Raw genomic sequence first — 17,210 nt, 5'->3', positions numbered from 1 at the left:
TGAACACAAGAGCAAATAATAATAATAATAATAATAATAATAAATAAATAAGTCATTTCCGATCATTTTTTAAAAGTATCACTTTTCCGTTCCTAAAATGTTCAAAATTCTTCTAATGTGGCACCAAAATAGTCTTCACAGAAGAGTTTGTTCTCCAGTACCAAGCTTGGACACCTTGTTTTGTTTTGTGTTTTTTGGACGGAGGCTGGCCCTCAATGTCACTCAGACAGCAAGGCCTGGGTCCAGTTGGTTTTCTCCGGCTTTCCCCCCCCCGCGTCTGGTGGGCTCCCCGCTAACTGTTGGCGGGCCCCCTGACTCAGGAAGTACGTCATCATCTCCCCTTTGCCTTTCACCTTCACCAGCCCGCGGCACTGCAGCCGGTAACCCTTGGCGGCCAGGACCTCGTGCATGTCTCCCGTCACCTAGTCAACGAGAGAGAGAGAGAGAGAGAGAGAGAGACATCTTTTACCAAACGGTCAACAACTCGGCCGGCGAAAGAGGCTGTGGGGAAGGAAACGTCCATCCCCCGACCCCCCCACCGTCCCCTCAAAAGAGCAGGCGGCCAAGGCTTCTCCCACGGTGGGTCACTGAGCAGGCTCATTGTCTGGTGCGGCTGTGTGTGAGCGGCCGCCACACTGTCGGAGGGTCGGTACTGAGGGAGCGCCGCACTGTCCAGAGGGTCGGTACTGAGGGAGCGCCGCACTGTCCGGAGGGTCAGTACTGAGGGAGCGCCGCACTGTCCGGAGGGTCAGTACTGAGGGAGCGCCGCACTGTCGGAGGGTCAGTACTGAGGGAGCGCCGCACTGTCGGAGGGTCAGTACTGAGGGAGCGCCGCACTGTCGGAGGGTCAGTACTGAGGGAGAGCCGCACTGTCGGAGGGTCAGTACTGAGGGAGCGCCGCACTGTCGGAGGGTCAGTACTGAGGGAGCGCTGCACTGTCGGAGGGTCAGTACTGAGGGAGTGCCGCACTGTCGGAGGGGCCGCCTTTCAGATGAGACGTTAAACCGAGGCCCCGTCCGCCCCTCTCGGGTGCAGGTAAAAGATCCCACGGCCACTATTCGAAGAGAAGTCCCCTCCCCTCCCCCTCCCCCTCCCCTCCCCCTCCCCCTCCCCCTTCCCACTTTCACTTCCTTCAACCCAACTTTCCTGTTCTGGCTCAGGGCCGACCCTTGAAACGTCAGCCTCCCTTTGGTCCCTTCCAATGCTGACGCATCTGCTTTGCGTTCCCTGCCTTCCTGTTTGCAACGATTCAGGTGCGTTTACATTGCAACGTGAGGCAGCTGCAGGGGGTGCCTCGGTCGCGGGCACAGGTAACGGGAGACGACATGACGGGAACTCGAAAGGGACTGGATAGCGTCGACCGTGAGACGCCTTGTCCGGAACAGCGGGGCGGGGGGCGGGGGGGCGGCATTCATAAACCGCGCGAACGATATTTCAGCGAGCGGGTCAATCTACGGAATCGGCTCGATTTCGTCCAGCGGATTTTTTAAATTCTGGGATGCGGTGAGCGAGCAATCCGGGACGTGACGTGTGGGTCGGGGTTTCGGGAGGAACGAGTGACTTTGGACCTCTGTCTCCCCCCTCGCCTCACGTCCGGCTCCGTTGTCGACTCACTGATTGAGATTGATTGCTGCGATCAGTCAACGATTCTGTTATCGTTGCGTCATGTGACTACCCGGATGGTGGAGGGCGAACTGGATGGACTTTGGTCCTTTCTCCGTCCGGCCTTTCTTACGGGACTGGGCCGGACTGCAGCGCATTCCAACAGGGCAAACGGCAGGTACCCAGCGTCAGGCGAGGGAGTATTTGTATAACGGCAGTCACATTACAACCATTGTCTGAATACCAACAAATCACAAATACTCGGCACCTGGGAGTGAGCTACGCAGGAGGCAATCCCGTGTGTAACACAGACATCGAACCTGCGCACTGCCCAGCGTTTAAAACACACAACCAGCCAGTGTCTTTCCGTGGGTGTAATGCACACCTGTGTTTTCCCGTGTGTAACGCAAACCCAGCCTGTGTATTCCCCTGTGTGTAGCACACACCCGGCCTGTGTATTCTCGTGTGTGTAGCACACGCCTGTCCTGTGTATTCCCCTGTGTGTAGCACACACCTAGCCTGTGTAGTCCCATGTATAGCACACACCTACATTGTGTATTCCCGTGCGTAACACACACCTGGCCTGTGTATAGCACATACCAAGTCTGTGTATTCCCTTGTGTGGCACACACCCGGCCTGTGTATTCCCCTGTGCGTAGTACACACCCGGCCTGTGTATTCCCCTGTGTGTAGTACACACCCGGCCTGTGTATTCCCATGTGTAGCACACACCCAGCCTGTGTATTCCCCTGTGTGTAGTACACACCCAGCCTGTGTATTCCCCTGTGTGTAGCACACACCCGGCCTGTGTATTCCCATGTGTAGCACACACCCGGCCTGCGTATTCCCCTGTGTGTAGCACACACCCGGCCTGTGTATTCCCATGTGTAGCACACACCCGGCCTGTGTATTCCCCTGTGTGTAGCACACACCCGGCCTGTGTATTCCCCTGTGTGTAGCACACACCCGGCCTGTGTATTCCCATGTGTAGCACACACCCGGCCTGTGTATTCCCCTGTGTGTAGCACACACCCGGCCTGTGTATTCCCATGTGCAGCACACACCCGGCCTGTGTATTCCCGTGTGTAACACACACCCGGCCTGTGTATTCCCCTGTGTGTAACACACACCCGGCCTGTGTATTCCCGTGTGTAACACACACCCGGCCTGTGTATTCCCCTGTGTGTAACACACACCCGGCCTGTGTATTCCCCTGTGTAGTACACACCCAGTCTGTGTATTCCCATGTGTATCACACACCCGGCCCGTGTAATACCGTCCTACACACATTGTTAGAGAGCTCTGACCTGAATCTTGTCGGGGACACCAGTACTGTCCATCCGACTGGCCACGTTCACAGTGTTTCCCCAGATATCGTACTGAGGTTTCCGGGCTCCGATCACACCAGCCACCACCGGCCCGATGTTCAGTCCTGAGGGGAGAAAGGAGAGGATTACAGGTCTCCGATTGTTCATTTAGTGCTCAAAAAGAGGAGGGAACTCGCATTTATTCGGCCCCTCTCACCACCTCAGGACGTCCCAAAGCACTTTACAGACAATGAAGGACTTTTTGAAGTGTGGTCACTGTTGTAATGTAGGAAACACGGCAGATGATTTGCGCACAGCAAGATCCCACAAACAGCAGTCTGATAAATGACCAGATAATCTGGTTATTTTTTAGTGATGTTGGTTGAGGGATAAATATCGGCCCCAGGACACCGGGGAGAACTCCCCCCTGCTCTTCTTCGAAATAGTGGCCGTGGGATCCTTTACGTCCACCTGAGAGGGGCAGACGGGGCCTCGGTTTAAAGTCTCATCCGAAAGACGGCCCCTCCGACAGTGCGGCGCTCCCTCAGTACTGACCCTCCGACAGTGCGGCGCTCCCTCAGTACTGACCCTCCGACAGTGCGGCGCTCCCTCAGTACCGACCCTCCGACAGTGCAGCGCTCCCTCAGCACCGACCCTCCGACAGTGCGGCGCTCCCTCAGTACTGACCCTCCGACAGTGCGGCGCTCCCTCAGTACTGACCCTCCAACAGTGCGGCGCTCCCTCAGTACTGACCCTCCGACAGTGCGGCGCTCCCTCAGTACTGACCCTCCCACAGTGCGGCGCTCCCTCAGCACTGACCCTCCGACAGTGCGGCGCTCCCTCAGTACTGACCCTCCGACAGTGCGGCGCTCCCTCAGTACTGACCCTCCGACAGTGCGGCGCTCCCTCAGCACTGACCCTCCGACAGTGCGGCGCTCCCTCAGCACTGCACCGGGAGTGTCGGCCTGGATTATGGGGCTTAAGTCTCTGGAGTGGGGGCTCGAACCCACGACCTTCTGAGTCAGCGGCGAGAGAGAGAGAGAGCGCTCCCCACTGGGTCACGGGCTGTCACCGTTGAAGTTCCAGTCGGTCAGACACGCTCTCCGCAGACTGCAACGTCCAGCACTGCACTGTTACCCGACGGCCCCGACCCGCGCAGTCCGGGCCTCGCTCCCCGATCTCCAGCCGGCTCCGCCCACGAGGGGGGTGCGTCTCGTCCAAGAGTCAGCTCCTGTGGAACTACCCTGCCCCGAGACGCCTGGGGACGGGCGGGGAGGCGGGCAGGGAGGCGGGCGGGAGCCCGCTGGGGCACTCACCGATCTTCATCTGGAAGTTGTTGAACGAGTGTTCGTTGATGTACTTCATCTGCTCCATCAGCCGGGTCGCGTAGTCCGCCAGGGCCATGATGTGCGTCTTTCCCGCCTTGTCATACGTGGAGTCGTTCAGGCCCGAGGCTGCCATGTAGGTGCTGCCGATGGTTTTGATCTTCTCCAGCTGCCTGAACTGCTCCTCGCTGATAATCTGTCGGGGAGGGACAAACGGGTGTGACTGGCAGTGGCCCCGAAAGACAACCCCTCTCGCCCCCCTCCACCTCCAGAATACCGGGACAGACCGTCACTCCTGGTTCCCAGTGGGCCGGGACGGAGACACATGATCACAGAGAGAGACACAGAGAGAGACACAGAGAGAGACACAGAGAGAGACACACAGAGAGAGACACACAGAGAGAGACACAGAGAGAGACACAGAGAGAGACACAGAGAGAGACACAGAGAGAGAGACACAGAGAGAGACACAGAGAGAGACACAGAGAGAGACACAGAGAGACACACAGAGAGAGACACAGAGAGACACACAGAGAGAGACACAGAGAGAGACACAGAGAGAGACACACAGAGACACACAGAGAGACACACAGAGAGAGACACAGAGAGAGACACGATCACACAGAGAGACACAGAGAGAGACACAGAGAGAGAGACACACAGAGAGAGAGACACAGAGAGAGACACACAGAGAGACACAGAGACACATGATCACAGAGAGACACACAGAGAGACACACACAGAGAGACACACACAGAGAGACACACACAGAGAGACACACAGAGACACACAGAGACACACAGAGACACATGATCACAGAGACACAGAGAGAGAGACACACAGAGACACATGATCACACAGAGAGACACAGAGAGACTCACAGAGACACATGATCACACAGAGAGACACAGAGAGAGACACAGAGAGAGACACAGAGAGACACACAGAGACACATGATCACACAGAGAGACACAGAGAGACACAGAGAGAGACACAGAGAGAGACACATGATCACACAGAGACACACAGAGAGACACACAGAGAGACACACAGAGAGACACACAGAGAGAGACAGAGAGACACACAGAGAGAGACACAGAGAGACACATGATCACACAGAGAGAGACAGAGAGAGACAGAGAGAGACACAGAGAGAGACAGAGAGACACATGATCACACAGAGAGAGACACAGAGAGACATGATCACACAGAGAGACACACAGAGAGACACACAGAGAGAGAGACACAGAGAGACACACAGAGAGACACACAGAGACACACAGAGACACACACAGAGACACACAGAGAGACACACAGAGACACACAGAGAGACACAGAGAGACACACAGAGAGACACAGAGAGACACACAGAGAGACACACAGAGAGACACACAGAGAGACACACAGACACATGATCACAGAGACACATGATCACAGAGACACACAGAGAGACACACAGAGTCACATGATCACACAGAGAGACAGAGAGACAGAGAGAGAGACAGAGAGAGAGACAGAGAGAGAGACAGAGAGAGAGACACAGAGAGAGACACACAGAGAGACACACAGAGAGAGACACAGAGAGAGACACAGAGACACATGATCACACAGAGAGACACAGAGAGAGACACAGAGAGAGACAGAGAGAGACACAGAGAGAGACACAGAGAGAGACAGAGAGAGAGACAGAGAGAGAGACAGAGAGAGAGACACAGAGAGAGACACAGAGAGAGACACAGAGAGACACATGATCACACAGAGAGACAGAGAGAGACACAGAGAGAGACACAGAGAGAGACAGAGAGAGAGACAGAGAGAGACACAGAGAGAGACACAGAGAGAGACACAGAGAGAGACACAGAGAGACACATGATCACACAGAGAGACACAGAGAGACACAGAGAGAGACACAGAGAGAGACACAGAGAGACACATGATCACACAGAGACACACAGAGAGACACAGAGAGAGACAGAGAGAGACACAGAGAGAGACACAGAGAGACACATGATCACACAGAGACACACAGAGACACATGATCACACAGAGACACATGATCACACAGACACACAGAGAGACACATGATCACACAGACACATGATCACAGAGACACACAGAAAGACACATGATCACACAGAGACACATGATCACACAGACACACATGATCACACAGACAGACACATGATCACACAGACACACACAGAGACACATGATCACACAGAGACACATGATCACACAGAGACACATGATCACACAGAGACACACAGAAAGACACATGATCACACAGAGACACACAGAGACACGCAGAGAGACACATGATCACACAGAGACACACAGAGACACGCAGAGAGACACACAGAGAGACACACAGAGAGACACACAGAGAGACACACAGAGAGACACACAGAGAGACACACAGAGAGACACACAGAGAGACACACAGACACATGATCACAGAGACACACAGAGAGACACACAGAGAGACACACAGAGAGACACACAGAGAGACACACAGAGAGACACACAGAAAGACACATGATCACACAGAGACACATGATCACACAGACACACATGATCACACAGACAGACACATGATCACACAGACACACACAGAGACACATGATCACACAGAGACACATGATCACACAGAGACACACAGAAAGACACATGATCACACAGAGACACGCAGAGAGACACGCAGAGAGACACGCAGAGAGACACACAGAGAGACACACAGAGACACACAGAGAGACACACAGAGAGACACACAGAGAGACACACAGACACATGATCACAGAGACACACAGAGAGACACACAGAGAGACACACAGAGAGACACATGATCACACAGACACACAGAGAGACACATGATCACACAGAGAGACACATGATCACACAGAGACACACAGAAAGACACAGAGAGACACATGATCACACAGAGACACACAGAAAGACACACAGAGAGACACATGATCACACAGAGACACACAGAGAGACACACAGAGAGACACATGATCACACAGACACACAGACAGACACATGATCACACAGAGAGACACACAGAGAGACACACAGAGAGACACACAGAGAGACACACAGACACATGATCACACAGAGAGACACACAGAGAGACACATGATCACACAGAGACACACAGAGAGACACAGAGAGACACATGATCACACATAATCACACAGAGAGACATGATCACACAGAGACACACAGAGAGACACAGAGAGACACATGATCACACAGAGACACACAGAGAGACACAGAGAGACACATGATCACACATAATCACACAGAGAGACATGATCACACAGAGAGACATGATCAGAGACACACAGAGAGACACATGATCACATATGATCACACAGAGAGACATATGATCACACAGAGACACACAGAGAGACACATGATCACAAAGAAACACACAGAGAGACACATGATCACACATAATCACACAGAGAGACATGATCACACAGAGAGACATGATCAGAGACACACAGAGAGACACATGATCACAAAGAAACACACATAGACACATGATCACACAGAGACACATGCACAGACACAGACAGACACACACACACACAGACACAGGCACACACAGACACATGATCACACAGTGACACAGACACAGACAGACACACACACAGACACATGATCACACAGAGACACACGCACAGACACAGACACACACACAGACAGACACACACAGACACATGATCACACAGAGACACACACAGGCACAAACAGACACATGATCGCATAGAGACACACGCACTGACACATGCACAGACACACACAGTCACGTGCACACACACAAACAGACACACGCATACACAGAAACAGACATGGGCACACACACAGACACATGCACACACACACACATACGCACACACAGGCACAGACAGACACAGACACACAGGCACACACAGACACACAATCACACAGAGACACATGCACACACAGATACACACAGACATGCACACACACAAACTCAGACACATGCACACACACACGTACATGCACACACACACGTACATGCGGACACGCACATATGAACTCTGATCTACGCAGGCACGCTTGCTCACACACACACACAGGCGTTCATTCACTCACACACTCAGACATGTTCGCTCACAAACACACACAATCCCTCGCGCGCACACACACACACACACACACACACACACACTGAACGCTCATACACCACGCGTGCCTCACTGAAACCCCAGAACCTTCTAGTCACCTCATCGAAGTCGGCGATGATTTCGTTCAGCAGCCGGAGACACTCCACTCCCTCATTGTTCGCCTCCAGCTCCACATAAAACTCGGAGAAGTTGCTAATGGAGGCGAACATGACGGCCACGCACTCGCACGACTGATAGTACAGCTCGTCATTGCGGCGCTCGCGGGCGAGGAAGTGGGCGGCCACGTCCTTGGGCAGGATGTTATGGAGCAGCCGGCGATTGTAGGCCTGAAGTTCCTCCATCTCCTCCTTCTCTTCCGTGGCCTGGAAGGAAAAGAGAGACTTGCGATCCTCTGACATCGTATCTCTCAGAAACCGCCCTCGACGCTACTTTGCTAACGATCCGAGGCAGAGCGAGCGGGGTCGCGACAAGCCGCGTTTACACAGTAAAACGTCCCCCCCCCGCCCCCCCCCGAGGCGCTTCACGGGGGGGCGTGAAATCAGACAAAGTTTGACACCGAGGAGACATCAGGACAGGCGCGAAGGCTATAAAAGAAACAACAGAGTAAGGTACGGGCCGCCTCAGTGTTAACTCTCGGTTATGGCCCCGAGTCCCCCGAAATGAGGGCTCCTGCCCACAACCCAAGGACCGAGATCTGATTCTGTGACCCACTGCACGGGAACAGGCCGTTCAGCCCCTCGAGCCTGTACCGCCATTCAATCAGATCGTGGCTTATCTGTATCTTAGATCCACCGACCCGCCTTGGTTCCCTATCCCTCGATACCCAACAAAAATCTATCAATCTCAGTCTTGAAAGCTCCAATTGACCCCCAGCCTCAATAACTTTTTTTGGGGGGGGGGAAGAGTTCCAGATTCCCACTCCCCTTTGTGTGAGGAAATGCTTCCCGACATCACCCCTGAACGACCCGGCTCTGATTTTAAGGTTCTGCCCCCTCCCTTGTTCTGGACTCCCCCCATCAGAGGAAATAGTTTCTCTCTATCGACCCTATCAAATCCTTTAATCATCTCAAACCCCTCGATGAGATCACCCCTTAATCTCCTACACTCGAGGGAACACGAGCCCGGTCTGTGCGACCTGCCCTCGGAATCTAACCCCTGGTGTCAGAAGGTTTACTGCGAACCTTTTGTGGTCGAGTCAGTTAGAACAGCAACGCAAATCCACTCAAACGGAAGGGAACAAACCCGGGTCCCACTCGGAATTGATCCAACAAGGGCCCGTCCCCCGACCCACCACCCGGTTCCCGTCGGGATTTATAAACGAAAGGTTTCCTCACCTGCAGCTTCCAGAGGAAGTCGAGACGGGCCGTACTCTCGACCTGCTGGGCGTGAAGGTACAGGGCCAGGACAAAGACCATCAGAATTACGGGGGTCATGTACTTGAGAGCCACCTTGGTCCCCACCTCACGACTGTAAGAGAGGAGGATGGAGGGACGTGAGATACACGGATAATGGGGGGGTACACGGACAACAGGGGGTGCAGGAATAACACGGGGTGAACAGACGACGTGGGGTACACGGACAACAGGGGGTGCAGGAATAACATGGGGTGAACAGACGACGTGGGGTACACGGACAACAGGGGGTACAGGAATAACACGGGGTGAACAGACGACGTGGGGTACATTAACACGGGGTACAGGAATAACACGGAGTGAATAGACAACAGGGGGTACATTAACACAGGGTACAGGAATAACACGGAATGGACAGACAACATGGGGTACATTAACACAGGGTACAGGAATAACATGGGGTGGACAGACAACATGGGGTACATTAACACGGGGTACAGGAATAACATGGAGTGAACAGACAACATGGGGTACATTAACACAGGGTACAGGAATAACACGGAATGGACAGACAACATGGGGTACATTAACACAGGGTACAGGAATAACACGGAGTGAACAGACAACATGGGGTACATTAACACAGGGTACAGGAATAACACGGGGTGAACAGACGACATGGCGTACATTAACACGGGGTACAGGAATAACACGGGGTGAACAGACAACATGGGGTACATTAACACAGGGTACAGGAATAACACGGAGTGAACAGACAACATGGGCTACATTAACACAGGGTACAGGATAACACAGAGTGAACAGACAACATGGGGTACATTAACACAGGGTACAGGAATAACACGGAGTGAGCAGGCGACATGGGGTACATTAACACGGGGTACAGGAATAACACGGAGTGAGCAGACAACATGGGCTACATTAACACGGGGTACAGGAATAACACGGGGTGAACAGACAACATGGGGCACATTAACACGGGGTACAGGAATAACACGGAGTGAACAGACGACATGAGGTACATTAACACAGGGTACAGGAATAACACGGAGTGAACAGACAACATGGGATACATTAACACAGGGTACAGGAATAACACGGAGTGAACAGACAACATGGGGTACATTAACAGGGGGTACAGGAATAACATGGGGTGGACAGACAACATGGGGTACATTAACACGGGGTACAGGAATAACATGGAGTGAACAGACAACATGGGGTACATTAACACAGGGTACAGGATAACACAGAGTGAACAGACAACATGGGGTACATTGACACAGGGTACTGGAATAACACGGGGTGAACAGACAACATGGGGTACATTAGCACGGGGTACAGGAATAACACGGAATGGACAAACAACATGGGGTACATTAACACAGGGTACAGGAATAACACGGAATGGACAAACAACATGGGGTACATTAACACAGGGTACAGGATAACACAGAGTGAACAGACAACATGGGGTACATTAACACGGGGTACAGGAATAACACGGGGTGAACAGACAACATGGGGTACATTAACACGGTACAGGAATAACACGGAATGGACAGACAACATGGGGTACATTAACACAGGGTACAGGAATAACACGGAGTGAACAGACAATATGGGGTACATTAACACATGGTACAGGAATAACAGAGAGAGCAGACAAAATGGGGTACATTAACACGGGGTACAGGAATAACACGGAGTGAGCAGACAACATGGGGTACATTAACACGGGGGTACAGGAATAACACGGAGTGAACAGGCAACATGGGGTACATTAACACAGGGTACAGGAATAACACGGAGTGAACAGACAACATGGGGTACATTAACACAGGGTACAGGAATAACACGGGGTGAACAGACGAAATGGCGTACATTAACACGGGGTACAGGAATAACACGGAGTGAACAGACAACATGGGCTACATTAACACAGGGTACAGGAATAACACGGAGTGAGCAGACAACATGGGCTACATTAACACGGGGTACAGGAATAACACGGGGTGAACAGACAACATGGGGCACATTAACACGGGGTACAGGAATAACACGGAGTGAACAGACGACATGAGGTACATTAACACAGGGTACAGGAATAACACGGAGTGAACAGACAACATGGGGTACATTAACACAGGGTACAGGAATAACACGGAGTGAACAGACAACATGGGGTACATTAACACGGGGTACAGGAATAACATGGGGTGGACAGACAACATGGGGTACATTAACACGGGGTACTGGAATAACACGGAGTGAGCAGACAACATGGGGTACATTAACACGGGGTACAGGAATAACACGGAGTGAGCAGACAACATGGGGTACATTAACACGGGGGTACAGGAATAACACGGGGTGAACAGACAACATGGGGCACATTAACACGGGGTACAGGAATAACACGGGGTGAACAGACAACATGGGGTACATTAACACAGGGTACAGGAATAACACGGAGTGAACAGACAACATGGGGTACATTAACACGGGGTACAGGAATAACATGGGGTGGACAGACAACATGGGGTACATTAACACGGGGTACTGGAATAACACGGAGTGAGCAGACAACATGGGGTACATTAACACGGGGTACAGGAATAACACGGAGTGAGCAGACAACATGGGGTACATTAACACATGGTACAGGAATAACAGAGAGAGCAGACAAAATGGGGTACATTAACACGGGGTACAGGAATAACACGGAGTGAGCAGACAACATGGGGTACATTAACACGGGGTACAGGAATAACACGGAGTGAGCAGACAACATGGGGTACATTAACACAGGGTACAGGAATAACACGGAGTGAGCAGACAACATGGGGTACATTAACACAGGGTACAGGAATAACACGGAGTGAACAGACAACATGGGGTACATTAACACGGGGTACAGGAATAACACTCTCTCATACCCCCCACCCTCAGTACAAGACCCTCAGTTATAACACTCTCTCATACCCCCCACCCTCAGTACAAGACCCTCAGTTATAACACTCTCTCATACCCCCCACCCTCAGTACAAGACTCTCAGTTATAACACTCTCCCATACCCCCCACCCTCAGTACAAGACTCTCAGTTATAACACTCTCTCATACCCCCCACCCTCAGTACAAGACCCTCAGTTATAACACTCTCTCATACCCCCACCCTCAGTACAAGACTCTCAGTTATAACACTCTCTCATACCCCCACCCTCAGTACAAGACTCTCAGTTATAACACTCTCCCATACCCCCACCCTCAGTACAAGACTCTCAGTTATAACACTCTCCCATACCCCCACCCTCAGTACAAGACTCTCAGTTATAACACTCTCTCATACCCCCCACCCTCAGTACAAGACTCTCAGTTATAACACTCTCCCATACCCCCACCCTCAGTACAAGACCCTCAGTTATAACACTCTCTCATACCCCCACCCTCAGTACAAGACTCTCAGTTATAACACTCTCCCATACCCCCACCCTCAGTACAAGACCCTCAGTTATAACACTCTCTCATACCCCCCACCCTCAGTACAAGACCCTCAGTTATAACACTCTCTCATACCCCCCACCCTCAGTACAAGACCCTCAGTTATAACACTCTCTCATACCCCCCACCCTCAGTACAAGACTCTCAGTTATAACACTCTCCCATACCCCCCACCCTCAGTACAAGACTCTCAGTTATAACACTCTCTCATACCCCCACCCTCAGTACAAGACTCTCAGTTATAACACTCTCTCATACCCCCACCCTCAGTACAAGACTCTCAGTTATAACACTCTCCCATACCCCCACCCTCAGTACAAGACTCTCAGTTATAACACTCTCCCATACCCCCACCCTCAGTACAAGACTCTCAGTTATAACACTCTCTCATACCCCCCACCCTCAGTACAAGACTCTCAGTTATAACACTCTCCCATACCCCCACCCTCAGTACAAGACCCTCAGTTATAACACTCTCTCATACCCCCACCCTCAGTACAAGACTCTCAGTTATAACACTCTCTCATACCCCCCACCCTCAGTACAAGACTCTCAGTTATAACACTCTCTCATACCCCCACCCTCAGTACAAGACTCTCAGTTATAACACTCTCTCATACCCCCCACCCTCAGTACAAGACTCTCAGTTATAACACTCTCCCATACCCCCACCCTCAGTACAAGACCCTCAGTTATAACACTCTCCCATACCCCCCACCCTCAGTACAAGACCCTCAGTTATAACACTCTCCCATACCCCCCACCCTCAGTACAAGACCCTCAGTTATAACACTCTCTCATACCCCCCACCCTCAGTACAAGACTCTCAGTTATAACACTCTCCCATACACCCACCCTCAGTACAAGACTCTCAGTTATAACACTCTCTCATACCCCCACCCTCAGTACAAGACCCTCAGTTATAACACTCTCTCATACCCCCCACCCTCAGTACAAGACTCTCAGTTATAACACTCTCTCATACCCCCACCCTCAGTACAAGACTCTCAGTTATAACACTCTCCCATACCCCCACCCTCAGTACAAGACTCTCCGTTATAACACTCTCCCATACCCCCACCCTCAGTACAAGACTCTCAGTTATAACACTCTCTCATACCCCCACCCTCAGTACAAGACTCTCAGTTATAACACTCTCTCATACCCCCCACCCTCAGTACAAGACTCTCAGTTATAACACTCACTCATACCCCCCACCCTCAGTACAAGACCCTCAGTTATAACACTCTCTCATACCCCCCACCCTCAGTACAAGACCCTCAGTTATAACACTCTCCCATACCCCCCACCCTCAGTACAAGACTCTCAGTTATAACACTCTCCCATACCCCCCACCCTCAGTACAAGACTCTCAGTTATAACACTCTCTCATACCCCCCACCCTCAGTACAAGACTCTCAGTTATAACACTCTCCCATACCCCCCACCCTCAGTACAAGACCCTCAGTTATAACACTCTCCCATACCCCCCACCCTCAGTACAAGACTCTCAGTTATAACACTCTCCCATACCCCCACCCTCAGTACAAGACTCTCAGTTATAACACTCTCCCATACCCCCCACCCTCAGTACAAGACCCTCAGTTATAACACTCTCCCATACCCCCACCCTCAGTACAAGACCCTCAGTTATAACACTCTCTCATACCCCCACCCTCAGTACAAGACTCTCAGTTATAACACTCTCTCATACCCCCACCCTCAGTACAAGACTCTCAGTTATAACACTCTCTCATACCCCCCACCCTCAGTACAAGACCCTCAGTTATAACACTCTCCCATACCCCCACCCTCAGTACAAGACTCTCAGTTATAACACTCTCTCATACCCCCACCCTCAGTACAAGACCCTCAGTTATAACACTCTCTCATACCCCCACCCTCAGTACAAGACTCTCAGTTATAACACTCTCTCATACCCCCACCCTCAGTACAAGACCCTCAGTTATAACACTCTCTCATACCCCCACCCTCAGTACAAGACTCTCAGTTATAACACTCTCCCATACCCCCACCCTCAGTACAAGACCCTCAGTTATAACACTCTCTCATACCCCCACCCTCAGTACAAGACTCTCAGTTATAACACTCTCTCATACCCCCACCCTCAGTACAAGACCCTCAGTTATAACACTCTCTCATACCCCCACCCTCAGTACAAGACTCTCAGTTATAACACTCTCTCATACCCCCACCCTCAGTACAAGACTCTCAGTTATAACACTCTCTCATACCCCCACCCTCAGTACAAGACCCTCAGTTATAACACTCTCCCATACCCCCACCCTCAGTACAAGACCCTCAGTTATAACACTCTCCCATACCCCCACCCTCAGTACAAGACTCTCAGTTATAACACTCTCCCATACCCCCACCCTCAGTACAAGACTCTCAGTTATAACACTCTCCCATACCCCCCACCCTCAGTACAAGACTCTCAGTTATAACACTCTCTCATACCCCCCACCCTCAGTACAAGACCCTCAGTTATAACACTCTCCCATACCCCCACCCTCAGTACAAGACTCTCAGTTATAACACTCTCCCATACCCCCCACCCTCAGTACAAGACTCTCAGTTATAACACTCTCTCATACCCCCCACCCTCAGTACAAGACCCTCAGTTATAACACTCTCCCATACCCCCACCCTCAGTACAAGACCCTCAGTTATAACACTCTCCCATACCCCCACCCTCAGTACAAGACTCTCAGTTATAACACTCTCCCATACCCCCACCCTCAGTACAAGACTCTCAGTTATAACACTCTCCCATACCCCCCACCCTCAGTACAAGACTCTCAGTTATAACACTCTCTCATACCCCCCACCCTCAGTACAAGACTCTCAGTTATAACACTCTCCCATACCCCCACCCTCAGTACAAGACCCTCAGTTATAACACTCTCCCATACCCCCACCCTCAGTACAAGACTCTCAGTTATAACACTCTCTCATACCCCCACCCTCAGTACAAGACCCTCAGTTATAACACTCTCCCATACCCCCACCCTCAGTACAAGACTCTCAGTTATAACACTCTCTCATACCCCCCACCCTCAGTACAAGACTCTCAGTTATAACACTCTCCCATACCCCCCACCCTCAGTACAAGACTCTCAGTTATAACACTCTCTCATACCCCCACCCTCAGTACAAGACCCTCAGTTATAACACTCTCCCATACCCCCACCCTCAGTACAAGACTCTCCGTTACTCGACCTGAGAAAGTGTGAAACTCCTCACCTCCCTCGGTCTCCCCGTCCTCCTTTATTTCCAGAGGTTTGAACCCCCTCCCGACGGGAGCGATGTGCCCCCACTCCCTGATTTCTCCCGCCCTCTCCTCGAGACTGGCCAGCGGTGTGGACTCTGCCCCGTCCACCTCCAAAAACGCGCACCGTTTCTGGCTCCTGATTTCTGGCCTCTTGTCGGTTTGTTCGCGTCCTGCAACCCCCACCCCCCCCACCATCTCGCCCTCCCCCCAGCTCAATGCAACAAGCCAACACTCGGCCCCCCCAGAACCCCGTGCACCCAGCGAACTGGTAGCGTCAGGAAGTGAGCAGGAGACAAATCGTTTCTGCACTTACCAGGTCACTGTTCCATTGTAGGTGGTTCTGGGGATAGATGAGAGAGAGATCGGTCTGAATTAACAACACACAATGCACGCATATCATGTCAACATTCCCTGTTTCATCAGGGAGCCGAGGTGGACCAGCCAAACCACCACCGCGACTCCAGGATCAATGCCAAGGGCCTGTTCTGTGGTGAGCGGCTCCCCTCTTGGCCCCCCTCCCCTTTCAAGCCTCACCACCGTCCACAAGGTTCGAGTCAGGAGTGCGACGGGAGCAACTCCCTCCACTCACCTGGACGGGTGCAGGCACAGGACGACTCAAGGAGATCAACACCGTCCAGGAGAGAACAGTC

The 17,210-nt window shown here is 51.9% G+C and overlaps 1 protein-coding gene across 1 annotated transcript in view; it reads right to left on the bottom strand.

Moving 5' to 3' along the window:
• Positions 1-7: 7 nt before the first annotated feature.
• Positions 8-17,210, bottom strand: part of LOC137308909 (adenylate cyclase type 5-like) — a 37,058-nt gene continuing 19,855 nt past the window's right edge. The window contains exons 7-12 of the mRNA XM_067977356.1: positions 16,874-16,900; positions 9,726-9,858; positions 8,490-8,753; positions 4,226-4,430; positions 2,910-3,034; positions 8-422 (exon numbers count right to left, since the gene is read on the bottom strand). Coding sequence (XP_067833457.1) covers positions 219-422; positions 2,910-3,034; positions 4,226-4,430; positions 8,490-8,753; positions 9,726-9,858; positions 16,874-16,900 — 958 coding nt within the window. The 3' untranslated portion in view covers positions 8-218. The remainder of the gene's footprint in view (positions 423-2,909; positions 3,035-4,225; positions 4,431-8,489; positions 8,754-9,725; positions 9,859-16,873; positions 16,901-17,210) is intronic.

This window comes from Heptranchias perlo, unplaced genomic scaffold, assembly GCF_035084215.1.
Source record: "Heptranchias perlo isolate sHepPer1 unplaced genomic scaffold, sHepPer1.hap1 HAP1_SCAFFOLD_1432, whole genome shotgun sequence".
In the NCBI taxonomy this organism is placed as follows: Eukaryota; Metazoa; Chordata; class Chondrichthyes; order Hexanchiformes; family Hexanchidae; genus Heptranchias; species Heptranchias perlo.
Note: the sequence above shows the minus strand (reverse complement) of the source record. Positions and strands in the feature narration are given on the sequence as shown.